This window comes from Amphibalanus amphitrite, unplaced genomic scaffold, assembly GCF_019059575.1.
Source record: "Amphibalanus amphitrite isolate SeventyFive unplaced genomic scaffold, NRLGWU_Aamphi_draft 001340F_arrow, whole genome shotgun sequence".
NCBI lineage: Eukaryota > Metazoa > Arthropoda > Thecostraca > Balanomorpha > Balanidae > Amphibalanus > Amphibalanus amphitrite.
The window spans coordinates 116,958-142,807 of NW_024882833.1; the positions used below are offsets into that span (position 1 = coordinate 116,958).

Below are 25,850 nucleotides of genomic sequence, written 5' to 3' on the forward strand. Positions count from 1 at the left end.
CTGCGGGTCCTTCGTGCCGGTGGGGGCACACGAGTTGACCGGGACTGTACCTGGCGCAGACTCGAGTGGCTGGGCTGAGTGCGGTGGTTCCCCTGGCGGGCGCAGTGCCCTCGGGGTTATCGGGAGGATTGTCGGGGCTCTGCAGGTACTTGGTACAGGTATTTCGGCATAACATGGGTCGGAGCAGGTGTACCTACCTATATGCAATGTGCATTGTCGGGAGAGACCCGGAAGGCAGAGATCGGCGGGACCGAGCTGCTTACTGTTTGCTGTTTGTAACGACATCGCATAACATGACGTGATCAACTTATTCATTGACAACACCTACCTCTAAGGATGTCTTGTGGCTACTTGACTTTGAATGACCCCTTTTACCTCGTTCTTACGTCATTGACCGCCCGGATCATTGGTTACGAGGCGAGCTGTCAAGCGGCTACTGATAGCGTACGGTGGCGACTGCCCACTGGCGGTTTGATTGTTTGTCTTTAGTTGTCTTGTTTGTCTTGTTTGTAGTCCGTCCACTGACCGGGAACGATCGATTCGCTGATTGTTGAACCATTTCTTCGAGCGAGCAACAACATTGGACGATGCGTACGGTGTTTCCCTGATGATGCATCGTCAAGAAGCGCTCACTGCCGTCGTGGCGCCGTGTCCGGGGTAGCTCGGACCAGGCATGGTGCATCCTGGTTGGTTGATGAGCTCCCCGAAACGGACGGCCAGGGGCTTCACCTCAGCGAGGCGGAATTCGATCACAGATGATTCGTCTTGGAAATCACCATCCGATTTTGTCTCTCCTCTCGGAACGCGGATGCGTGTCTTCATCCCTCAGTTCCACCTACCTTTGCACCGCTCGGCGGGGGAGACCGGGACCAACCCGTCTCACAGCCTGCGGCGCCGGACTGGCCAATCTCTCAGTCAATTAGAAGGCCGGATGACGGGGCGGGAAGCCCGAAGACCACCGGCGGCTGTGGTCGATGGCGCGGTGCCGCCGTCGCGTCCGTCAGGTCACGGTCAGGTCCATTACGGTGAGAAGTAGGTCGTCACGGGCCCGGGCGCGCCGCTGCGGATCGCCCACCGCGCCAACGGCCGGGGGCGACGGAAGGGACATGGGGGAGGGCGCGAAGGTTGGGCGTAGTTTGGTGAGCGATCGTGGCAGCATGGATGAAAGAACATGGATGAAAGATGGAAAGGTATTCCTTCATCCATGGTGGTGGTTTGTGGTTCGTGTGACGATGATAGGTGGGTGTTTTATTGCACAGTGACTGAGATTTCCGGTGAAGAGAACAGGCTGTTATGATATTCAGTGTCGTGTTTTACATTATGGAGACATCCTGCAGCGCTGGGGTCGTTCCTATGCTGAGCGCCATGGTTCAGCATGACTTGCTGTCCTGCCTGGTTATGCGGCAATTCCGCCGTGTCATCACCTGGCTCTCAGGGAGACGCCCTAGAGGACGGTCAGTGCCGACGGGACCGCCTGCCGCCCGGCCCGGCGCGGTGGGCGGCGGCGCGCGGCGGCGGCTGCATCCTTCCTCTCCCGTCTTGCACCGGGCGGCCTTGTGGCGATGACGTCATTGCACCCGCTGGATGACGTCACCGACTCTCCCGAAACCGGTGTTGACCGACGGCTGCGTGACGTCACGCGCTGTGCGATGACGTCACGGCGGCTGTCTGAGCCGCGCTGAATGGTTGTGGCACGTGCAGCGGCGGTGGTGGCGGTGGCGGTGGGCCCGTCCCGGCCGGGGCAGGTTTGTCCCCGGCCGGTCCCGGGGCCGCCTGACCTTGGCCTGAGTGCTGGCTGTCTTTCCGGTGCTGCCGGCACTGCGGTGCACTCGGGAAGGGGTACAGGGGCTGAGAGGGCGCAGGCGCGGGGTGGGTAGGTCTGAAGGAGGCGACAAGGGCGCCTGCAGCCTGACTGAACTATCGCGAGCTCTGGCTTGCAATGAAGAATAGTGGCATTATCGGTCGCTCAGACTCTTCATTGGAAGCGATCCATTGCACTCACATTTATGTGATGAGTTCACATCCTGTCTGTGCTGCGTTTTAGAGCCGGCCCGCGGGGCTGGCGGTGTGCGCGCGGCGCAGGCAGCTAGGACCCGGATCCTGACCTTTGTGTGGTGCGGCTGGTGACCTCGGCGGTCGAGTGCGCAGCGCCGCAACACGGACTCGCAGCCGGACGGGCCGACCGACCAACCGGCGCGGTAATCGAAACGGTCCCGGCGGCGCTGGTGTATGATGCTGCCCACCTCAGCCAGCTGCGCCGGTGGCGTTCGATCGCGCTCATTACCGCCGCCCCAGTTTGAATATCAATTAGTCCGGGTGAACCGGCGCCTCGGGAGCTCCATTGCCTTCGTTGCCAGGTGTTGAGGTCGAGTGGTGACGAGGACGGACCACCGGTGGTTTCCTCAAACGGAACGGAACTCGGGAAAGCCGTGAAGGGCGGCTGGCTTTTGTGTCTGTTCGAACAGCTGTGTGGTATGGAGTGTGATGCTGCCTGGCTTGATGTGTTGGAAAGCTGTGTGTAGCGTAGCAATTTTCTGTGAAAATAAAAGCGCAAATAAAAGTGCAGGGGAAGAAATAAGTCAAGTATATTTCGTGGCTTGTTGTCTCTAGATCGCCGCTCGGGCATGAGGCTTCCAAAATCACATCTCGGATGATTTTCAAAAGAGAATGCGTGGATAAACTGCTGGCTGTTTTATATCATACCAGTAGCGGCGGAACACCTTCAATTAAGGGGGGGGAGGGGGCACTGCCGACTTTTGGTCCCATTCTTTCCATGCAACGCCCATAGGGCTAATGTTAAAATGGCAAAATTAGGGGGGACACGGTGCCCCCCCCCCGTTCCGCCGCCTATGTTTCATACATTGTCAAGCATGAACGTGGACGTCCTTGACTTGTTTTGGTGGCGAATCAACTCACTCGCACTCCATACGCCAGTGAATGCCTTTATGGAGACAACTATGAGGGGACATGCGAATGACTCAGCGCAGTATCTGTGTCTGTTTTCCTGAGCCGTCGTTTGTCTCACTTCGCCATTAGTTCGCTTGTTCAGTAAGCTTGCTGACATGTGGACTGTCATTCTTGATAAGGGAAAATCCTGATCAAACCACTTCACTTCGGCCTCTGTTCTCGTCACATGACAAGTATGGTGATCGAATAGTTTGTTATACACAGAGTCAATAGCTACGATTGTGTCACTTGTGCCGATTATTTGAAGTTGCCCCGCCAGCTGGCCAGCTTTGACGTATATTCAGTGTCCGCCTGTTATATTATGCATGCACGGGCGCCATTGGGCGTTGTATTGTCGGGGTAGTTACCGCACTCGCCACTCGCGATGGCCATTGGGGGGCCGCCGAACGTAGTGATGTGCTGGAGCTTCTGTATTGTGGACGGGCGGCATTACCTAGTCCGTTTACCGCTAGTGAATGGCTGATGAACGGTGCAATTATGGTGGGCCGTGCTGGTGGCCCCAGGCGACACTCATTGATCAAACAGGGCTCCTTCAGTGCTGGGGATGAATGCACTGCCGTGTGTGCTGGTGGGGTTACGGATGGTTGGGGGCTCGGACGCCGCTTTGACGTTTGTTCATGCTCGGGTTTACCGTGAAATTTATTTAGGCCATGACGCGCCGCTGGCTGGCGTCAAACCCTTAGCTTTGAGGCAGTTCCATACAGTATTTATTTTCCTCGCCCTTCCAACCCTTTACGTGAGAGGCAACTGAACATCATAAATGCTCACAAAGTAAGAATGCATGCTTCTTTTAGGTTTGGCATCCCAAGCGTTATGTCAACAGAGGCTTAGTCGTTAATAGCGGCTGAGGAATGCTCCTCTGGTCAGCACAGAAATATAAAATGATCGGCTGGAAAGAAGTCATGTTTTTTAACACTAAACACCTCGGTTGGTTTTGAGACTGAGAACCGCTGTGGCAACGTTTCAAGACAAAACACCTTTTGTTTAGTCTTGATTTTCATGTCCAATGGATGAACGATGTTGGCAATTGCAAACGTTTTTTTGCACCGGCACTGGTAACTTTCCCATGAGCCGGGAATATCCCAGTGACGAGACGACTTCTAGCACACAGCGGGTGTTCGATCGTTTCGCCTGCCGCGAGTGGTAGCCGGTGTAATTGGTCGTGTTCGACTGCTGGGCCGTGAACAGTGTCGACTCTCGGTCATGAGGAGCGCGCCGTGATCGGTCGAAACCGGTCCTGCCCTCCGCCGCCGCCGCAGCCACCGTCGCATCTAGTGGAAGCCGATCAGAGCTGAGACCAAAATAGACGGGCTGTGGAGGCTGCCGGTCGGCGCCTGCGGGCTGTGTCGAACAGAAGAACGGGAAACTCGCTGAGATGCGGGTTCGATCCCCACCGCACCGGAAATATTTGCGGCCTCCAGACGGTAATAGCGAGTATTTGACCCTTTGTCTTCAGCAGAGGCCCATGGTTTTCGGCTATGGTAACGCCTCGTCAGCGGCGGACGTGTCAGATATACGCTCTTACTGATTGGCGCTCCCATGAGCGAGAGTGATCCACTGCGGGCGAACGCTGGCTACGCTAACCAATCCCCGTCTCAGCGTGATTGGCCCGCTCTTCAGAGCAATAATTGTGTCGATTTGTGAGCTGCTACGTGTCGGGCATGGCGATGCTCGTCACCACCAACCGAATGGCGCTGGCTCCGACTCCGAATCGCCTCAGATCGTCGCCGTAATGTCAGATGCTGTAGATCGCATGCCAGAGCTCGCTTCCAGCTCGGATCGACGATCGCTTCCAGCTCGGAATTCAGTGGCTGAATTCGGGATCGGAACGCCACGTGACCACGCTACTGTGGGGTTTGTGGTTGTGTTGAACTGACGGGGACCATTAGTCTTCTTTTGGACCTGTCAAGACGCTCAGGAATCCACCCCTTTGATGTTGCGCTTGACTCGCGCCCATGAGTTTTCATGACTGTGTTGCGGAAGTGTATGTGCTGCTCACTCAGCTCAGTTCTCGGAAGTGATAACTAGGATATATTCATGATACCGTGAACTATTAGCATGGCCGTTGTCGGAACCGGCATGTCGAGTGGGCCCGGTAGCGGCAGTGGTACTATGTAATCAACGCTTGCATCGAGGTCGGCATCGGTATCGACCACCATGGCACCACGGCCGCGGCCACCATTGCACCGATAACGGACCATCATATCCACCGCTGTCTCCCTAGCAGTCAGTTCCACCGCGAGTACCATACCGGGACGGACACTGCCTTCCTTTCACCACCACCTTCGTCGCCACCCTGTCTCCGCCTCCGCCCCGCCGCGGCCGACGGGGGAGCCGCGGAGACGAGAGGACCGGCGGGCACTCGTCTATCGGCCGCCGGTCCGGCGGTGGGCGCGTCCGACTGTCGCGGCCTGATGCATCGTCTCCAGTCGACCGGCTCTGAGCGCGGCCCGGCCGTGCCAGCTCACCACAGCCCGCCTTTGTTCCGCTCCCGAGACGGGCAGAGAAGGCGCCGTCCGCGGACCACGAGCCACCCGGCGGCCGTGCTCCGCAGAGAGTGGCGGCTACTGGCGGAACGGCGCCGCGATACATCAGACCCGACCAATGGCCGGCGCCGCTGAAGGGCTTTTAGCGCTCGGCTACCGCGTTTCTTGGTGCGGATTATGAACGGTCGTTTTTTCGGACTGCCAGCTGGTTAGCGATTTGGAGCCGTATCGATCAATCATGTTGACAGTCTCTTTGGAAAAGTGTGGTCGATTTGTCGTCGGCTTACGATACTTAACCACTCTGACGTCACTATGTATGTGTTTGGTAGCTGCAATGGAGGATTAAACGCTTCTCTGCAGCGCACTCATGTTCAATACAGAAGGATGTTTGTTGGTCCTGGGATTACCGCTGCCCTTTGTATTTCAAATTTGCACATACCGGACTTGGCGCGATCCTCTCTCATGGCCCTTGGTTATGTGTAGGGTAACCCGGATCATGGGTAAATAACCCGGATCAAGGGTAAATCGACCCGGATCATGTGTCGATTTACACTGACCGCGTCATTGGCACTGTCGTGACACCGTGTGGGCAGCTGCTTGGGCTGGCAAACCATTAGCCACATGCAAATGACGTGGATATTCGGAACGCGACTGTGCATAAACGGACCCGATACGCTGGGATTTCCGAGTCGACCAAAGCGCTCTGGAGAGTGTTCTTTGAAGTTACACGGTAGGTGGGCGGCGCTGGTGGTCTTGAATATTTGAAACGCCACCCATTTGTCGCTAATATAAGGTGAGCTAGCTGCCCGTCGCTGCGTCCCGATTGCATGTTGCCTCGTGTATTTCATCCTTATTTATCGACAACGCTGTGCAATTGGCCCGTATTTTTTACGCATGAATGTTAACTATGTGTCTCCACTTTCCCACCTCTATTACTTCGCTCCTGTTCTCCGTTTTATCCCCCTTATTCTCCTTCTCTGCTTCTCCATTCCTTGATGTATTTTGCTCCTGTCGCCTTTTGTCCCACGACTGTGCCGCCATTCCCAGCTATAAACACTTACGCAAGTATTACCTTCCTTGGATGCCGTATTAACTCCGCTTCAGGTTCTCATAGAGCCGAGAGTAGCATCTGGTTCTGACTGGATCACATTCATGACCATACCAGACAGAGGCTTCTTGATCCAATAATCAAATACCTGTGCAGTGCGCACACTGAAAGGCGGCTGACTGTCCACTGGTTGCCACTCCTTCTGGAAGGCCAGGGCTGCTGGGTTTGGATAAAAGATGACGTTTAAGAAATAAGTCTAGCCTGACGCACATCATTCAGCGCCTTGCCTTATTATCATGGTAGCTGAGCACCAGGTCGCCTGGTTGTTCATTGATTAGTGGATGACGTGGATGCCGTGTAGTGTGGATGGTTGACTCCAGTACTCGGCAACACTCCGTCGTGTATCTTCCCGCGACAATGAAGGAAATAAGCGAGCACCGATTATGCAACCATGCCCATGGTCTATGATGATAATGATGATGATGATGATGAGACAATGATAGTGGGCAACAAGTGATGCAAAATTGCTTAATTAGACAACTTCATACACCTTGTAGGAAAAATGTAACCCCAGATGAACTTGCCGCCCTCAGGTTATCAGGCTAAACTCAGCCTTTGGATGTGGTCGCTATCGGTCCCTCGAATTAGGTCCCTCTTTGAGCTAGTGTCTCGATAAAAGCAAAAACGAGCGCTGCTGCCTACGAGGGGATGCTAATGTAACCAAACTTAAATGTGGTAGGCCAAGCCTCTTTCATGAAGCTAGCACAATGATCTAGAGACTAAATATATGTAGCTAAATTGAAAGCATCATAATTCCTGACTTGATTTTAGCTGAGGAAATCGTATAATAGGTGCCTAACCACTGTCGTGCTTGACCTTGCATGACGTTGGTTTCGCAGCAGCGCTATTTACCTGCATGGTTTCTAATTCTCGACAACGTAAATTAAAGAGTTTTTAGACGTGATAGATCACAAGCTCCGTGCTGTTGCTGTTGCTAGCAGAGACATCTTCTGGCTGACCGTGGAACTAGCGCTGGTCGCCGGCCTCGGTGATTCCGGGGCGGACGGGGCATCGTGGCGATCCTGATGGTTCGAAATTGAGACCGAAAGCCGACTTTATGGACATTTTACTGCCTCATACTCATTCATTCTATCGTTACTGAAATCACGAGGCACAAATGGTGCCATAAAACTAGATAACATCTGCGTTGTCCAACTTCGGCTGCAATCTGCGTGATTGCTTTTTATGATTGTCTTGTGTATTTTATTTCTATTATATCTGACAGTTAGTGCAGTTTCATTAATATTATTGGGGCGTATATGGTTAGAAAGAGACCGTTTTCAGACTATATGCGGATGGCTATGGTATGCTATGCGAAGATCGTTAGGAAATGATTCGTGTTTAGTTCGCTGAAACTTGAAAATTTGATGCAATCTTATCGGCAGTGAATAGCAATGCCAAAATGCATCCGTCGGACACACACATCCATATCCATTCTTGCACCAATTCTAGTTAGTTGGTCATCGTTAGATTATCTGGCGAAGCATGTTCTCTACGGAACCCAGTGTCTGGTAGCTAGGTAGGTATCCAGCATGTCAGTGCATCCATTCTCCCAATGACCCTACGGATGTGTCACGGCATCTGCTTCGGTCAGTAGCAATCCAATCCAGCCTAACCCCGCCTATACCCGCCTGATTGTCACTCCAACTCAGTTACCTGACGACCGGATTCGGTCTGCTCTGCGGGTGTGGATTTTCGTAGCGTGTAGAATTGTGTAGCCGTGGACGATTTGTAGCACTGCTCAACGTTGTGTTCAAATAAGTACATTACAATCGTTTTTGGCTATTATCTCACCTCTTTTTGGGTTTCCCTTAGACATGAGGAAGAGGCTTTTTTTTCATAGTTTTTGCATTCGCTCTCATATCTTCCCACGTTTTTTTTTGCAAAAGGTCATGGCTGATTTTAGGTGTCAACGGCATTTTCCAGCTACCATAAACCATAGCGGTGGCATGACGGAGACATTATCGAAAGATTCAGTCAGCTCGTCAGTAAATCCGTCGTCAGACCTGTCGCAAACCCTCACGAGCCGCTGTCGATATCACCAACCCAGCGGTGCGGTAATGACGCCATAAGAATCGTCCATTTTTCCACGCCACTGGTGCTGCTATCGTCTCAGGCGCCGGTATCTGTGGGTGTGACGTCAGGGTGTCTGGAGGTGTGACGTCAGAGCTGCCCAAATGGACAACAGTGGTGCGCCGGGCAGTGGTCGGGCCGGTCGGCCGTTCTAGGTAGTGGTGCATCCCTCCGTGCGCTGCGTGCGGTCGCCGGCTCGAACGGCAGCGTTCACGGTAGCAGACCTGTCTAGTGACGTCAGTTGGAGGGGAATATTCACCGGTAGATGGTCGGCACGGAAGGCGACGCCGCCGCGCCGTGTCAGGCGACAGGATGAGGACGACATTCTATAGTCGTCGCAGTCTGCCTAAGCCCTAAGGGCATGAGAAGTTGCTTGACTCGCCCGCTTGCTGCGCTTCTGAGTAAGATGAACCCCTTCACCTGAGTGGTTTCTCGACCTCAGTAAAGACGTGAGGTAACTGTATAGAGCGGCCCGCTGCTTTTCGTGGAAGGTTTGTGGGTTGTGCCGACATTCCTCTAGGATGAGTGGCTGCATCGTCACCTGTTCATACCGCGGCGTGACCGGTGCATCCGCGTTCACCAGGTGCTACCACAGCTGTTTGTCGTCGCTCTGTATGGGTATGGGTGTGAATGTGAGCATATGACTGACTGGGTGCCCTCAGACTGATGTTTTCAAGTCTGAGTACATCCGGCTCTTATCAGAGCGTGTGTGTCCGTATCTGTCACTTCCCTCCGTGTGTGTATGTGTCTGTGCGTCTACCCGTGGTTGTGATTGTCATTGAGCCGCACGCGAAACGAGTCGCCACATTACTTTCATCGTTCAACACATGTGACATATCGCGACAAAATGTGGTGAATTTCGTCTCTAACGGACTATTCCCATCATTAAATGCCGCTACTCCTGCTTTTCATCCGCTTACATTTTAAAACCTCATGAGCTCGCGCTACCCCATGCATATGCATGCACCTCACCGCATCTATCTCTCCCTGCCTGGGTCGTGCTCTGGCGCAGTCGCCTCCCTCCCCGCGGCTACCGTCACGGTCAGCTGGGCCGCGAGGGGCTCCACAGCCGCCGTCACGGCCGCTATCTGGTGAGGCCGGATCTGCGGTGCGCGCCGCTCGGCAGGACGGCGGTACAGACCGGAGGCATCGGCTCATCGCGTCTGAGCTTATCGTGCGACTAGAGGCTGCTGCCGGCCTGCTAGTGGAAGGGAGGGGAGGGGAGAGGAGGGGAGGAGAGGAGAGGAGAGGAGAGGAGAGGAGAGGAGAGGAGAGGAGAGGAGAGGAGAGGAGAGGAGAGGAGAGGAGAGGAGAGGAGAGGAGAGGAGTGGAGTGGAGTGGAGTGGAGTGGAGTGGAGTGGAGTGGAGTGGAGTGGAGTGGAGTGGAGTGGAGTGGAGTGGAGTGGAGAGGAGAGGAGAGGAGTTTGGAGAGGAGAGGGAGGATGAGGAAAGAGGTTGGTGTAGGATAGATGAAGTAGTGAGGAGATATGCAGAGCAGAAAGAAGAAGGGAAATGGGAAGAATGGGAGTGAAGGGGAGATGAGCTAGGACTTGTATCAAGTGGTAGCTGTGGTAGAAGAGGAAGGGTTGCTGCCAAACCATTTCACCTCATTCTTACCGGATGCGATTTCCACTGTCCTTTTCGGTCCCTGGGAATGCCTATCCTGTTTTGTGGCCCAATGAGTTGCTGCCTGCATTACATGATATGGCATGCAGAGTCAATGTGCTGAAAGGCCGATTTGCATGATGCGTCGTTACGTAAGAAAACTGCCCACCGACGTGGCATCACGTGGACGATACCTTATACGGTACGACGGTAACTGGTTTCAAATCGTGCTGAAAACCTGCTCAGCACGGAAGCCGTATAACTAGTCTTCTTGATTGTCGCTGCATGTCTGTTTTTACGGTGCATCCGACTACAGACTGGCCTCTCGTGCTGTTATATACCCTCTAGGTGGTAGCCATAACGACAGTAACCAGCATCTCGAGGCTAGATGGAAGATGCCTGTGTTCCAACATTTTTAGAGACCTGTCTGACCTCATGATCAGCGGTGCTGAATCATCTCCCATTGGAAGATCAGCGGCGATCTCCGTCCGCCGGGAGATGGGGGCCAGAATGGCCAATAACTCGCCGATTGGTCTGGCCATCAGCACAGCTGGCAACACAAATAGGCCATTTTCATGAGATATGTGCGACATATATGTCAAGGTGGCCAGCACTGCAAGGATGTTGATAATTTCTGCGGCGCGCCGCTGGTTGTATCTCGTGATGCGGAGCCGTCCCGTGTCGGGGCATCCTGGTGTCAGATCGTATCTCAGTCCCACGTGATAAAGAGCGCCATGCCGCAAGGTGAATTGACATAAGCGCTGAGCTGTTGGTTCTCCACGCTGTTAGCAGCTGGCCAGCACTAATTTACGGAACATTTTGCCTGCCTGCACGGGCACTGAACGATCTGCAACTCGTAATTACGGAGAGTGGCGATCGCCGCGATACGGCGGACGGCGAGCGTCCGAGGTGGGAGATGTAGGGGAGAGTGGGGCAAAGCGGCCACCCGGGGCAAAGCGGCCACCCATCGTTTTAGCCCTTCATAGCTGGCGTCAGTTCCAATTTATGGTTTCCAATTATACTTCTCTTCACGGTCGTTCGAATGAGCCAGACCGGGGTTTCAGGCCCATCACCATTGTTCTGTGAAACACGGAAAAGCATTTCTTGCCAGGTTACCAACTATGTTTACAATTTTTCATTGTTATGTTATTCCATAACCGTTTGGAATTTTTATAAGCGTTCTTGTCCATGCATTGCATGGTTATCGTACATGTATTCTACCAATTTTAATGTTTTTTACCCCACTAATAGCTAAGCTGGAATATTTTTGTCTCGGACGGTATGCGCGGGGCAAAGTGGCCGGGGCAAAGTGGCCACCCCCCAATTGGCCATAAGTTGCTTCCATCTGGATAAAAAACATAATTTGTACTCAAATGTGTCGCCATGCATTCATCTTGGCCACTTTTCAGTTGCATGAGTTACCAAGTAATGCAATTAAATGTTTATTTTCATGAAAATCCTTTCTTTGTTTACCTACAGGTGGAAGATGATAAAGTAAACATCTATCCTCGCTTAACCTTGTCACCATCAAATACCCTAGTCGTACACGAGGCAACTATTTTGTTTCTCATATCGGGACTTGAGAAGACGCCGGTGGCCGCTTTGCCCCAGGGTATGGGGCAAAGTGGCCAATATGCATAGGTTTAAAGTTTTGTCAATATCTTTCATATGTGAACGCCTTTTGAAATAAAACGCAGTTGAAATAAAAGGCAACTTAATAGGGATCACATTGGTATAGAAAGAATCTTTCCAAGCTTAAAAATCAAGCGTTGGCATCGTGAGAAGCGTTAGGGTGGCCGCTTTGCCCCACTCTCCCCTACTCACGACCGAGTGTCGGACGCCGCCCACCGGCCGCCGGTGCCCAGACGGTCACGAGTACAGAAACGGCTTCGAGATACCGATCCGAGATACCGAGATAGGATGAAGGCCGATTGTTGTAGCACTTCGGCTGCGGGGGAACCCAAGGTACGTTCGCGATATCCGGCTCAGACTAGTCTTCTGAGAAGCACGGTCTTTAACTTTACGTCATTTTGCATCTCGGTACTTTACTGTTTGATGCAGTTTTTTGCTTCAGTGGGCTGTCAATAGCGAAAATCGATACTGTCTGACGTGCATCTTAGCTCGTGTCTGCAAAACACGAGAGCTTAAAAAGCAGGCTTTTAGTACTGAAAACTATGGATAATGTCGTCGGCTGCCTTCGGTTTTTTATGATTTTCGAAAAGTCTGAAGAGTCTGTACCTCACGACCTCAGGAATCAGTGGCTGGACGGTTTTGTATTTAGTAGCTTGTTACTGAAGTAGTTGTCAAATGTCTATGTTCTGTCTTCTTCTTATCCACCCTAGCAGCGTCCTGCTGTCGACCTGGTCGGACGTTCGCTACGCGTGGCCCGCCGTCGCCACGCCGGGCGCCGCCGAACCCCCGTCAACACGGGCGCGGACAAACGTAAATGTTTAACGCGCCGCTCACGCTGCCAGCCGGGTCTGCTGGGCCCGGGAGCGCCCTCCCGCTGGTTGTGGCCGCGACGGCCCTCCTCCTGCCTCCTACATGTTACGGAACGAGGGGCGTGCCGGTGGCGGCGCACCGCCCGCGGCGTGCTCTGATCGGGTGGCTCGAGCTGCTGCCCGTATCTGACCATCAGCTCCAGACGCCGGTGTTTTCCAGGGCTGACTCACCCAACCTGGAAAATTCGCAGATCCATGTGTGTTTGGGCATGAGCCAGTTCCGCGTTCCTTCGTCGCCTGACGTGAACTGAGACAGACGTGCCTGAGTGGAGCACGTTACATCAACCCGCAGACTCTCGCATCATTCAGTAAAGCGTGTTGTCTCACGCCGTCTGCGCGGTGCACTGGGGACGTGCTCCGGTGCGCTGTGCGTTTACTGACGGTGCTTTGCGCGTTTACTCACGGCGTGCTGGCGCGGCGGCTGTTGAGGTAGCTCGTTGCGGTAGCTGGCCGTGCGCTGACGGGTGCAGCTTCAGGGGGCGTCGGGTCCGTCGGCCGTCTCGGCTGACACGACACGGCAAACCACTGTCCGTGGCACGCCAGACCGCTGTCAGCAAACGCCGGTAATGGTCAGGTCAACAGAGCCCAGCCGGTGTTTGTGCGCCGCGTGCGCTCGTGCCGCTCCCGTGTTTGAACAGTTGCACGGGTCCCTTCCACCTCTGGCCGTGCGGCTGCCTTCTCCATCTGGCTTCTGGCTTATCTTCACCAGACAGGCAGAAGATGCCTTTTCGTTTGTTTATGACCCTCTGACGCCTTTTGCTTCCTCCGTGGGTGTTTTGTTTTTGCGCTAGTCGTAGGTATCTCCCGCGCGTCTTGTCTTTAGCCTCATCCCTCGCCTCCGTGGGAGGAGCTGATGGCGTCTTCTTGTCTGTGATGTGCTCCGTCTCTTCCCGGTAAAATGCGAAGTGTGCCGAATTTTTCACTCTGATTACGACGGAATCCCATCAGGAAACTACTATCGAAGCGAAAACTCATTTATTTTCATGCAACGATGAACCGCGCTGATTGGCGCCAGCACAATGTTTGTTTGTGTGAGTGATTTAAAGTGCAGACTCACTCAGCTGTTTGATATGACGTCATCGTTAGAAATCCCCGCGATTCCCGTCTGATCCGGTTTGTGCTCACGTCCGCCATTGGGCTACTGCACGGAACAATGCACGGCTACCGCAACAAAGCAAGGCCCATGCAACAGCGCGCTGTCATTCAATGCTGTTCAAAAGCGCGTTGCTCGGGCACATCGAAAACAAACTACATACACCTACTCAAATTATGAATGCATAATGCATCAAAGGCATAGGGTAACATACATACATGCATGATTACTTAACTTAAACGCCCGAAGAAATAGTAACCTACGTGTCTTCATGCCATGTATTGTGAGTGATCGCATAGATACCACTATATAATAATTAGCTGGAGTGCCTGTTGTGTGCAGGGTACACTACTGTCGGCAGGAGGGGGAGGGAAGGTTATGACGCCTCCTGAGAGTGAGGACCCAATTGTCAAGCGTCGAATTTATTCCTATGTCAGTAACAGGAATAATTAAACATTTGATCATTACCTTTGGAGTTTTCTCTTCAGACCCGGTTGGTCCGGTACTTTCATAACGATTATACTTCCGGTGGCATTTCGATTATACCAGCCGTATCATTTCCTCTGTCTGTTGGCGCTGAACCTCCGGTCAATTTTCATTAGAGACTATGTTTATCCCATCACTTAGCCATTAACCGCTTGCAGATGAGATGCTTTTGCAATTTCAGAGGCATCATATAACGGAAGCTTCTCTGAGCTCCACGAACCCAAATGACCCGTCTGTGACCACAAAGCAGACAAGCTATTCCCGTGACCTTTCCCTCCTTGTCTTTCATTAGCTGCTTCGCCGAGCTGAGCTTTCCTGGTAGTGGTATCAGACGTGCATGTTTTTCTGTAGGCTGGGTTATACAATGTTTCGCCGCACGTGATACGCGATGATGCCAACACGCCAAGGACTCGAAATTAACGGTCACATTTCTGAATTCACGTGTGCTGTGGTTTTTGGGATATTGTCTTATCAAGGAGGATGCTAAAGATGATAGGATCGTCACGGTTTCAGTGAACCTGTGATGTGGCATTGTTGGCTTGGTTATTGTAGATGGGAGAGCTGATGAAGTGTTTTGGCCTGAGATTTAGGGCTAGATCTCGGTCGGATGTTTCCTCCTCTCCCAGCCCAGCTCCTGACAGCAGCTGCTCTTGGAGCTTCGCTGCTCATCGTCGATTCATTTTTATTATCGAATAGATCATTTATCCACGGTGGCAACTTTTTACTTCGATGCCTTTTTCCTCGTTCTTTTCTCTGTTCCACAGCTCGTTCCACCGCTATTTTTTCGTTTTGTGTCGCCTTTGGCTTTTTGCTCCCGTGGCTCACACTTCTTCCTTGTCTCCCCATCACCACTCTGCCTGGCGTTTCGCCGCTGACCTTTGAAGCTCTTTTGCATCCCACGCACCACACCCCTCCCCTCTGCCCTCTGTCCCACGCGCTATAACTATCGACCGTCTCTCCGTTGTGCTCTCGGCGGTCGTCTTTAATTTTCCGTGTCGGCCTATGTAACGAGCCACCGGTGAGTGCTCGTAGGCGACCACTTGCTGCCCATAATGACGCTGGGGGGAGATATTGATCATATGTGTCGTCACTGCTACCGCTGATGTCGCCCCTGCTGGTACCGTCACCGTCTTGTCCATGATATGGTGGCACTGACTGGTGGAGAGGGAGGGCAGAGGCGCCCGTTTTGGGCTATGGGAGGCAGCATGGTGGATGGGGCTTGTTGAATTTCTAGTGACGTTGGTTATTTTGTGTGCTGGTTGAAACTGTACCTAAATGACATGGTATATGTAAGAAGTTTCTTCAATGGTCAAGTCTAGTAAAGGCAGTTGATTGATGGCTCGTGGTAACTAGATGTTTACTTAACTTGCATCACTCGGTATACACGTGACTGTGTCTCATCGATGTTTCAATCAAACAGGGGCTCTTGAATGAACGGTACTACTCGGAAACCTAAACCAGATTTATACCCTATATGGTTTGCTTTTCACGCCCCTGGGTCGAAAATTTCTTAAAACTCTCGCCGGACTGACAGGATTTCGTCATTTTCCCGCGGTTGCTCGGTCCTGAGCTGTGGGCTGGCTGTGCTTGTTTCGTCGGTAACGGTCCACGAGTATAATTTGTTTATGTCACCACGGGCAGCGAGTCAGATACGAGCCGCGGCCGCTGTCTGCCAGACGCCATTAATGTTTCGACAGATCGCTAATTCTGCGGGGCTGGGGCTCGTCTGGGGTGTGAGATGGGCACGGTGTTTGACCGAGTACAGCCCTTCATGGCCCTGTTTCGCGGCACGACGCTACAGCGCGCTACGCGTATCGTTGTATTGGGGCTCCATGGAAACATCAACAAACTCGGACGCTCGCAACGCGGTAGCGTCCGAGTTTGTTGAGGCCAATTCGTCTCAAACTCCGCACCAATACCATAACGTAGCGTAGCGCACTGTAACGTCGTGCCTTGAAACAGAGGCCATACCGGAGCCGTCTGCGCACGGAGCCGGAGCCGTGCAGCTGCACTTGTGTTTGTCGGGAAGCCGCGGGGAGGCCATCCATTTCGGGGGAAGTGGGTGCCAAGATCGCTGTCCGATGCACTGCCATCACGCGACTGGCGGATGAGATTGTTGCGTGGACGGCCGCCTACTTCCCCGGCGGGCGGCACATCCCGGAGATGTTTCTGCTCCCCTACCGGCCGGTGATACACACCGCTTCTGAGACAACAACGGAGTATTAGCTGAATTAGGGGCGAAGTTTAGCGATTGATGCTGCCTTTTAGCTGATGAAAAAAGAAGTTTGGTAGGCGTACGCAGTAAACAAGAAGTCAGAGTAATCAAATACAGTAAACAAGAAGTCAGAGTAATCAAATACAGTTGCGTGACCGCCAGTGGCAATAAAAGCTAGAGCTTCTGGCTGGCGTTTGTAATTGTTTTCACAGCGTCTGTACCTGTAGCAGTCTGTCGCCAAGCCGTACCTGATGCTATGCTATTACGCATTCGGTGCTAGCTAGGCGCTTGCTTCAATGAAACTCTTTACCCGTACTAACTTAGCATTCATCTATCAATACATCTGTCTCGCGTTATACGGCTCGAGAATGTCGCGTAAGAAACCTGATATCAACGACCGCGCTAACATGTCTCGTGTGAAGTGTCTTTTCACACGGGTGGCTGAGGACCGTCTACTGTTTGAACTATCGACAGTGCGAACTAGTGTTATCTCTCTAATCGCCGCCTAGAGCCGTCGGGCCGACCGGATTACGCCCAGATCCGCTTTGGCGTGCGAATCTTTATCTCTGCGTGAGTTTGAAGCACACGCAGTCAAACACAGCAACGCACTCGTAAATCAACTTCGCGTCAGTTTGACAGTCATCGGCACGAACATTGCACATCGCGATTTATTTGCCTTATATTGCGGGCAAATGGCAAGCATTGTTCACAAGTGTAGGCGTTTCACTATTACCTTCGCTGGTGAAGGCATTTCGCCCTTTTCTAATAAGCTCGTCCAGTTTTGCTATGTTCTGATACCATCTGTCTAGACGAAAAGGACCCAGGATGTTTAAATCACCCGAGTACCCGGACGGGCTGAAATTACATTACATCATGTTTGGCTATCAGTCTACAATCTGTCATCACCCAGGCATCCGCCGTTTTCAGAAACGTGTCGTGCTAGTTACGTTACATACATTGATATCCAGCATATCTGTCAGTCAACAAACAGATACAACAGTCGGGCACCGTTAGTAGTCCTATCGTTCTGTCGTCTCTCGTGTTCCTCGGCCCGTGGTCTTACCAGTAAGGACATTGTTGTCGGAACGAAGTTTTTAACGATGGCATATGACTGCCTGATCGACTACCTACGTTCTTCGCTTAGCCTCGTCACGGTCATCATAACCACTTGCGCTGATGTAAGAAACAGTTGTATCTGTTTCTACCATCAGCACGAGAAGCGATGATCAAAGATACACATGCTAAGTTATGATCACCTTGCGTTATAAATTGTGAATGGCACGGATAAGATGCATTGTTGAGACTAGCTTGGTATACACTAATGAGATATTCACAGACGGAACATTATCAGTTAACCCTCGCCCCGTTGGGGGGGGGGGGGCATTTTGGCCCCCCCCCCCTGTGGTTTTTCCTGAATAGCAAGAAAACGGCGGCGCTGGCGCCGCCAAATTTTCAGTACCTTCCCGGGCATCAATTTGACACCTTCACACCAAATTTCAAGTCTTAGGTCACCTTAGGTCAGGAGTTATTGAGGTCAAACTGAGGTCATGTTCGAGCAAAAATGAGCAAAACACATGCAATCTTGAAACGCTCACCAAATCTACAGTTATCAAGCAATTTCAAAGTTCTTTATATGGTCTAGTAGACAAAAAGCGGCGCTACAAAACTGCTATCTCGGATTTTCAAAATTTTGGGTTTTTGACCCCAAAAAATTCAAAAAATAGATTTTTTTAGAAAAACTAAAAAAAAATCCAAAAATTTTCCAAATATCGAAAAAACCGGAATATATGTGATAGTCCCTGCGCTCTTCTATACATATCAAATTTCAGATCGATATCTCGTTTTTTGGCCAAGTTATAGCGAAAAAAACTGTTCAAAAATGATGACGTCAAATTTTTGAACTCAATTTTTAGCGATTCTAGACCACGTACGGCAAAACAAAGACCACCATTGAACTCCCCGTGACGAGTTGCATCGATTCGATACCCATTTTATGCAAAAAGATTAACTTTGAAATTTGACCTAATTTGACCTGACCTTGACCTGACCTTGACCAAAACGTGACCTAAGCTGGCCCCAAAGGCTGCCTGACCCACATAATCGCATTTGTCATGTAAAATGGACATGTATCACACGACACTTTCATATTGTGACCCCCCGTGACCTGACCTCTGTGACCTGACCTGGTATCAGTGACCTCAAATAGCAAAATATGTGTTTGAAGAACATTTCCCCATCGATGATTTTCAATGAAATGCATTTTACTCGATTTTACAACGCATTCCTTGAAATGCCTGTGAACGGTGAAAATTGGACCTTTGACCTGACCTGTGACGTCATCGGTTTGACTTAGGTCAATAAAATTGGGTCACAAGGTAGTTCCCTGATAGGGCTATCTAACACCGTTTGCCGCTTGTCTCTAGGTTGCGTGGTTCTCGAGATCTTAGGGGGGCCAAAATGCCCCCCCCCCCCCCCCCAACGGGGCGCGTTGCTCGGCAGAGCCCAACGGGGCGCGGGTTAAAAACATAGAAGACGGATAAAAAATAATTCGATGACAAACATGAAGCTGATACATATTATTCATATCCCACAACTTCCCCTACATTTCCGAAAGTGACGGGCTGTTCCACCAATTAGCTCACCCGCCGTGCTTTGCTCGGAGGGTGTTGAAAGGCACGACTTTATGCTCGATGGCGACCACTGATTGCTGGTGGCAGCTCAATTTCGCCGGCCATCCCGGCCACACGGTCGGCCCATGGCAGCCGGCTCGCGCCACGCCCCTCACCAGCTCAGTCGGCCATCGGTACCGGATTTCGCCGGCACTTGCGCTAAATGAACGGCCCGATAGAGGCGGCTAGATGGGATCACGGACGGGGCTGCTCCGCGCACTACCGAGACTCGGACTGAAATGGAGGAGTCGCGGTCTGCCTAGGATGGGTGTCTGAGGGAGCTGATGGGTTAAGACGATTCTCCACGCAGGCTATTTGAATACAATGTGTTCATGATTAGCTGTCTTCCTATTAGAAATAGATACTTGTAGATTACCTGATTATGGGGGAGTTCGGACGAAACTGGACCCGAAAATGAAGAAAGATTTCGTTTTTTGTTTTTGCCAGCAGGATCGTTTTCTTTAACCATGCTATCCTTTGACCCTCTTCCAGCATATACAGGAACGATATGCAGTCTCATTCCATTAGCATGTAACCCCGAATTCAAGTTAAGCAAGATTTATAAAGCTATTTGCTGTCGCGTAGGCGTCCGTTGTCGTCTCTGACATCTCTTTTCCATTTGCAGCGTGCGGAGTGTAATGCACAAATACATGGAGAAGATGGGCGAAGTCACTTTCGACAAGATATTCAACCAGCGACTAGGTGAGTACTCCACCTGCATCCGGGCCGTTGGGAAGTGTTTCCGGCAATGTAGTCTGTTTCCTGTGCTGGATGATATGAGCGATGAGCGTTGTGAGCTTTGGATGATATGATCCGGGCTGTATGCCCCTGGGGCTCGTTTGTCGGTCTGTTAACGTATCCAGGGCAAGTAGATGTTTATGCATCTGTTTATCGTATTCGTGGCTCGATACGATGGCTCCTGTGAACTGCCTTTTGGTTGCATGCCCCCTCTCATTCATGAGTAAGCTATCCCCATTCCCCAAGCGCCCCATCCCATCTACTTACCGTTTAGAATGGCGTTTAAAAGAAGGATATCCTTTAATATGACGAATCTTACCCGGTTATCTTACCTGGTTGGCCTCCTCAACGCATTGCATCGTACAGAGGATGGTGGGAATGCCGTAGACTGGCAAAAAATACTTTTACAAGTACTCCACGTTTCTTGTGAATCATTCCATTCAAAAGGTTGGGACTAAATTCTTGTTTTTTTTTTTAATGGCGCCAACTGTGATTTCTAGAATTAAGTTTACGAGCCGCTGACGTCCCATGCGTCACTCGCAAATGGGTTACTGCAATAATCGGCTCGGGGCACGTATGAAATGTGACATTTGTGTTCCTTATGGTGACATCCAACCTTCACAGCAGTCATACGCCTGGAATAGAATACCTTTGTTTGCCTTTCCGAGAAATGCCGAATTGAAATTGGTTTGTCCCAATGATGTCGACTTGATTCCAGCAGTAGGTCCCGAATGCAATACCTTGTAAACAGCTTTGTTCAAAAGCCTAAAAATTTGATTCGTATTTCGTTCATTGGAGTGCTTTGGTCTTTTAATGTGTTTTATCCAATAGTGCGGTGCTGTGTTTCTTTAGTTTATTTTCGTAAGAGATGTATTGAACCTTGGATGAACAAAGGAATAGTCGCAATACTTGCCGTGGAAAATTATTGTTCAGCTTAGATGTATTTGCGAAGAACTGCGATGTAATTTAACCATAGCATTGAACAATGGACACGCCCAAAATCATGCACAAGGCATTTCGAGGCTGCATCTCCAAAGCTCCATCTCCAAAGCTCCAGCCTCTGGCCGGCCATGACCGGATTTCCTCCACGTTTGTAAAAATAGCGCCGTGTATGTAATGCCGTGTATACTGTATACGCCGCACGCAGTACACAACGAGGCCGGTGTGCCAGACTCGCTAACACTGGGTCGATGACGCGTAGCCCCCCTCCCCCCCCCCCCCTCCTCCGAGCGATGGCACGGTGCGGTGAGCAGGCGATTTTTTTTTCTGTTTTATCAATCCAGCCGTGGCCACTTGTTTGCCGGTCGTTATCGGCTGGCGTGGATCGCTGGTTTATCATTTCTGCCGCCAGCTGATCGGTAGGTAATTTAGCTGTTTTTCCTGACGATGCCTTTTCGTGACAACGGTATCGGCACGCTTTGGCGCGTGTCACATCGATTTGTGGTAACGGTGCACATTGACCTGACTCCAGCCAAGCTGTCGGTGTCGGTGTTACTGGGTCGTTGTCGGGTCGGGTCAGGTCGGTGCTCGTTGTGATTTTGTTCGCGACTTTATCTGTCGTCAAAGGATGGCTGGACAGAAGCAGTGGTTACGCAGGAAGCTGCCTGATATGAAGGCAGTACTGTGTCAGTTTTCTTTTCTTCCGTTTCTCCTGCGGCCTTCCTGGACCCGGTACTGACGACTAATGTGTTTTTAGAAGCATCGAAACGCAAGCTTCTCGTGTGTGTGTGTGTGCTAAACATGCAGACAATACCGATATGGTTGAAATCCAACTACGTGTGATTGACTTCAACTACGCTGTGCGGTAGTTGTATTTTTTTCAACTTCGCTGGGCGATAATTACCCATATATTTTGGTGTGTTCGACTTGACTTTTGATGGTTAATATTATGCGCTAAAAGGCTACTGAATTTATCATCTGTGTCGTTTTTGTGAAGCTCATGACAGGCAATGTGACATTTGAGGACGAGTTGGTTGATAGCCAAAAATAAGGAGCGCAATTATGTCATCATACGCGTCACTGTACTGGTGGCGATAAGTGTCGCCATATGTAAACTGTCGCGCAAAACACCATGCTGGCGACAGGAAATCGCTAAGCGTTGCGCGGGTAGAGAACGTTGAAGAGTTATTGTGAAGGTGCGATCTAATTTTCGATTGTGCCATGTCGTATTGCACCAGTTGTCATCATAGTGGGGCTTTGTTGCCTTGCTCTTGGGTTTGGGTTCGGTATTGCTCTTTTGTTCTGAATGTTCCTCTGTTGAGCACTCTTTGGAGATCTATGATCTTGCTATCGTCAATGAAGGATCATTTTGGGACAGACCCAGTCCTGTCTGCTCCGTGTCCGTAAAGCTGTTGTTGTTGTTGTTGTTGTTTGTTCCCTCCAGGTCGACCTCAGTCGACTGTAGCCTGACGGCTCTGTAGGGTCCTGAACGCGGCCGCCAGGGCCGCGACAACTCCGTCGCTCCGCACCTCTTCCCTGTTGGGTCTGATTGTCCCGGTGAGTCGCAGCCTGGCGCCCATCAGGGCCGGGCACTCGACCAGGACGTGGTACGGAGTATCCGCCGTCTCTCTGCACAGGGGGCAACGGGCACCCTGGCAGTCCACGTCTTCGCACTGCGGGCAGTGTCGCGACGGGTTCCGGCCGATTCGGTGGAGGTACTGGGCGGAGCCTGACCAGTGCCCCGCTCGCAACTGGTGCACATCCACCGCCTCCGCTCGATCCAGGTGTCTGACTGGTCCCGGCAGCTTCGCTCCCATGAGGCTGCGGTACCATCCGCGCGGCCAGTCGCTGACCCACTGGTCCCGCGCCGTCCTTGCCACCGCGCGGTACACCGTCATGGCGTCGACGGGGACTTCCTCTTGGTCCAGTGCTGAAGCTTGCTTCGCCAGCTCGTCCGCTCTCTCGTTCCCGGGCAGGCCGCAGTGGGAAGGTACCCACTGTAGGTGGGTACGCCTGCCGCGGGCCGCCAGCTGTTGAAGCGCCGCCCAGATTTCTCCTCCTATGAGGGTTGTTTGGGTAGAGGGGCCACCCCGGAGTGTCGCCAGAGCTGACTGGGAGTCCGTGCATATCACGATCGGCTCAGGAGGGAGGGTTTGTCGGTCCAGCAGGAACTTCAGCGCTTCTCTGAGGGCTACCATTTCAGCACGGTAGCTGGAGCAGACGTTCCCCGCCGGCACCGTGAGTAGGTGCTGCTGGCCGTCCGGGTCCTCGATGAAAACGCCAGCGCCGCCGTTTGTGATGCCTCCCTCCACCGAGCCGTCGGACCAAACCCAAGTCGCGCACTGTGGCAGACTACCTAGGTGACAGGTCGCCGCGTCTCTCTTCTGTGTGGAAGTCGCATTCAGTGGTAGTGGTCCCACGTCCAGGCTGATGGTGACCCCGCTCTTCACTTCCCACGGGGGGACGCTCGCCTGCGATACTGGGTCGATAGGGGGGCCGACACCGGCCGCCTCCCACATCTCTCGTCCCAGGGTTCTCCAGCCCGTCACGGATCTTAGACGGGCCGGGGCGTCCGACGCGGCTACTCGATGGAGCGGCTCCTCCGGGGGGAGCGCAGTCGCCTTGGCCAGGAAACGCGCAGCCAGCGTCCTTCTCCTCACCGATACCGGGAGAAGGCCCGCTTCCGCCATGAGCGCGTCCGACGGAGTGCTGCGAGTGCACCCCGTGACGACTCTCGCCGCTGCTCTCATTTCCCTCTCCAGAAGTTCCACGTGGGAGGGCGGCGTGGCAGGAAGCCAGGCTGCTGCGGCATGCTCCAGGGCTCCTCGGACATAGCCGCTGGCTACTGTCCGGAGCAGGTCCTCCTCGAGGCCCCAGGAGCGTCCGGACAGCTGACGCAGCTGCGCGATGCGTGGGCGGACCTTCTTCCTCAGCTTATGGCAGTGGGGGCCGAAGTGGAGCAGACGGTCTAACTGCACGCCGAGTAGGCTGATGGAGTCCGTGGCTGACACTGTCTTCCCCGCCATCTTAATCTGGCAGTCGACTGCGTCGCGGTGCCACTGTGACAACACCAGCATCTGGGTCTTCTCAGCTGCAACGACCATCTTCGACTTCTTTGCCCAGGCGAGAAGGGCGTCTGCAGCCCTCTGGGCCCTGTCTTTGGCTATCTGGATGGAGTTCCCGGCGCACAGTGCTGCGGTGTCGTCCGCGTACATATACGGTGAGACACCGGGGATGTCGCGGAGATCTTGCACGAGTGTCGCCGCCCATAACAAAAACAGGGACGGCGAGAGCACACTGCCCTGGGGCAGGCCCGCTCTAAACACTCTCTCCCCGCTGAGCACCCCGTTCACCTCTACCTTGACTCGACGATCTCTGAGCCACTGCCACACCCAGTTCACCATGCAAGCCGGGAGGCCCAGTTCCAGCAACCGCAGTCTGAGGAGGCGGTGGTCGACTTTGTCGTACGCCCTCGCAAAATCGAACGCGAGGAGGACGTACTTCTGCGCTGTGGCGCCGTCTTGATGGTTCTGGTGTCTCGGTCGGGGGAGCTGCCACCCATCTTGTACCTCCTGCACGAGGCGGCCGATGCTGTCCTCCACAGAGCGGTGAGCTCTGAAGCCCACCTGCTCCGGCGGCACCATGCCCCTGCTCTCGCTGAGGTAGGTGAGCCGGGCCAGGATCAGTCGCTCTGCCAGCTTCCCGACGTGGCTCGTCAGGGCAATGGGACGGTAGCTGCTGAGGAGCCTCTTGTCTTTCCCGGCCTTGGGGATGGGAATCACTGTCGCCGCGCGCCATTCTCTTGGGACTTCTGCTGTCGCCCACGAGGTGTTGATGAGACGTAGCAGGGCGTCACGCGCGACAGGACCGAGGTGCCGCAGCATCTCGTTTGAGATCCCGTCCGGGCCGCGTATTCGCCAATTGTATTACACGAATCGGCCCATCAACTAGCGACATCTCTAGTGCGACGTCATAGCCATCCGCCGCGACAATGCATGCATTGAGGCTAGATTTGAGTTGAGACTATTTTTGCATTGTATATGGCTGCCAGACATATATGTGTCGCCGTAGCCGAGTGGCTAGAGTCTTGGTGTGATTGACGACAGGTCGGTGGATCGATTCTTGCTTCAGCGGTTCTTTTCTCTTAAAAAGAAGTCTGTCGTAGACACGCGCATTTTGGCCCCTACGTTCGCACGCCAATATCGTACGCCCAATAAATCTCTGACAAGTGTTCATCTGATTAAGGAATAAGTTGCAAAAGAACTGCAGTTGCAGTCTATACCTGAACTACCAATTTTGTTACGGCACTGTCGATATTCGTCAAAGTCGGAAGAGCTATTATGAAACACACTCGAATGACAACAGATTCCTGTATTATTTCATCGATCAGATAAGACATGTATAGAGATAAATTGATGACAGCCCGCCGTGAGCATGCAACTTAACAACCAGTCCCAAGTTATCTTCATAAACGTCTAATATAAATCTTTTGACTTTAACTAGATTCCAAGTAAGAGGACTTAGGTATCCCCCTGGCGGCTGAAATGTAAAAGTTATAGTTAGGGCATAGCTCCTATAGATGACGCTCTGACGGCTGGAAACTGATTATCTCGTCCCGTGATTACGCTAACAGCTATGCCGAACTTTTTTTGTGCATGGTGATTCTTACACGAAAAGCTATCTAATAGCCTGCTTACCAGCGTGCGATTTTTACTTTTCATCTTAGGTTTCGCTACTTTTAGGTACTTTACCTTGCCAAGTGCCCACCTACTTTCAAAAGGTCAGCGCCGCCCCTGTCAATGCTGCGTGCTATCACCCATTGGCAGTGAGAAATATTGATCAATGAATGGCCATCGCCCAGCACCATTTGTCTTTCCATTGGCTACGTTCGCATAGTATGCACTATGCATTAGTGATGTCAATCACAGAAAATCAGAACACCGCTACCAAACCAAATACAAACAAAGACC

The 25,850-nt window shown here is 52.3% G+C and overlaps 1 protein-coding gene across 1 annotated transcript in view; it reads left to right on the top strand.

Annotated features, from left to right (window-relative positions):
* LOC122372286 (G protein-coupled receptor kinase 1-like) overlaps nucleotides 1–25,850 on the top strand; it is an 83,222-nt gene that overhangs the window by 15,567 nt on the left and 41,805 nt on the right. The window contains exon 3 of the mRNA XM_043349283.1: nucleotides 19,829–19,905. Within this exon, the coding sequence (XP_043205218.1) occupies nucleotides 19,829–19,905 (77 nt within the window). The remainder of the gene's footprint in view (nucleotides 1–19,828; nucleotides 19,906–25,850) is intronic.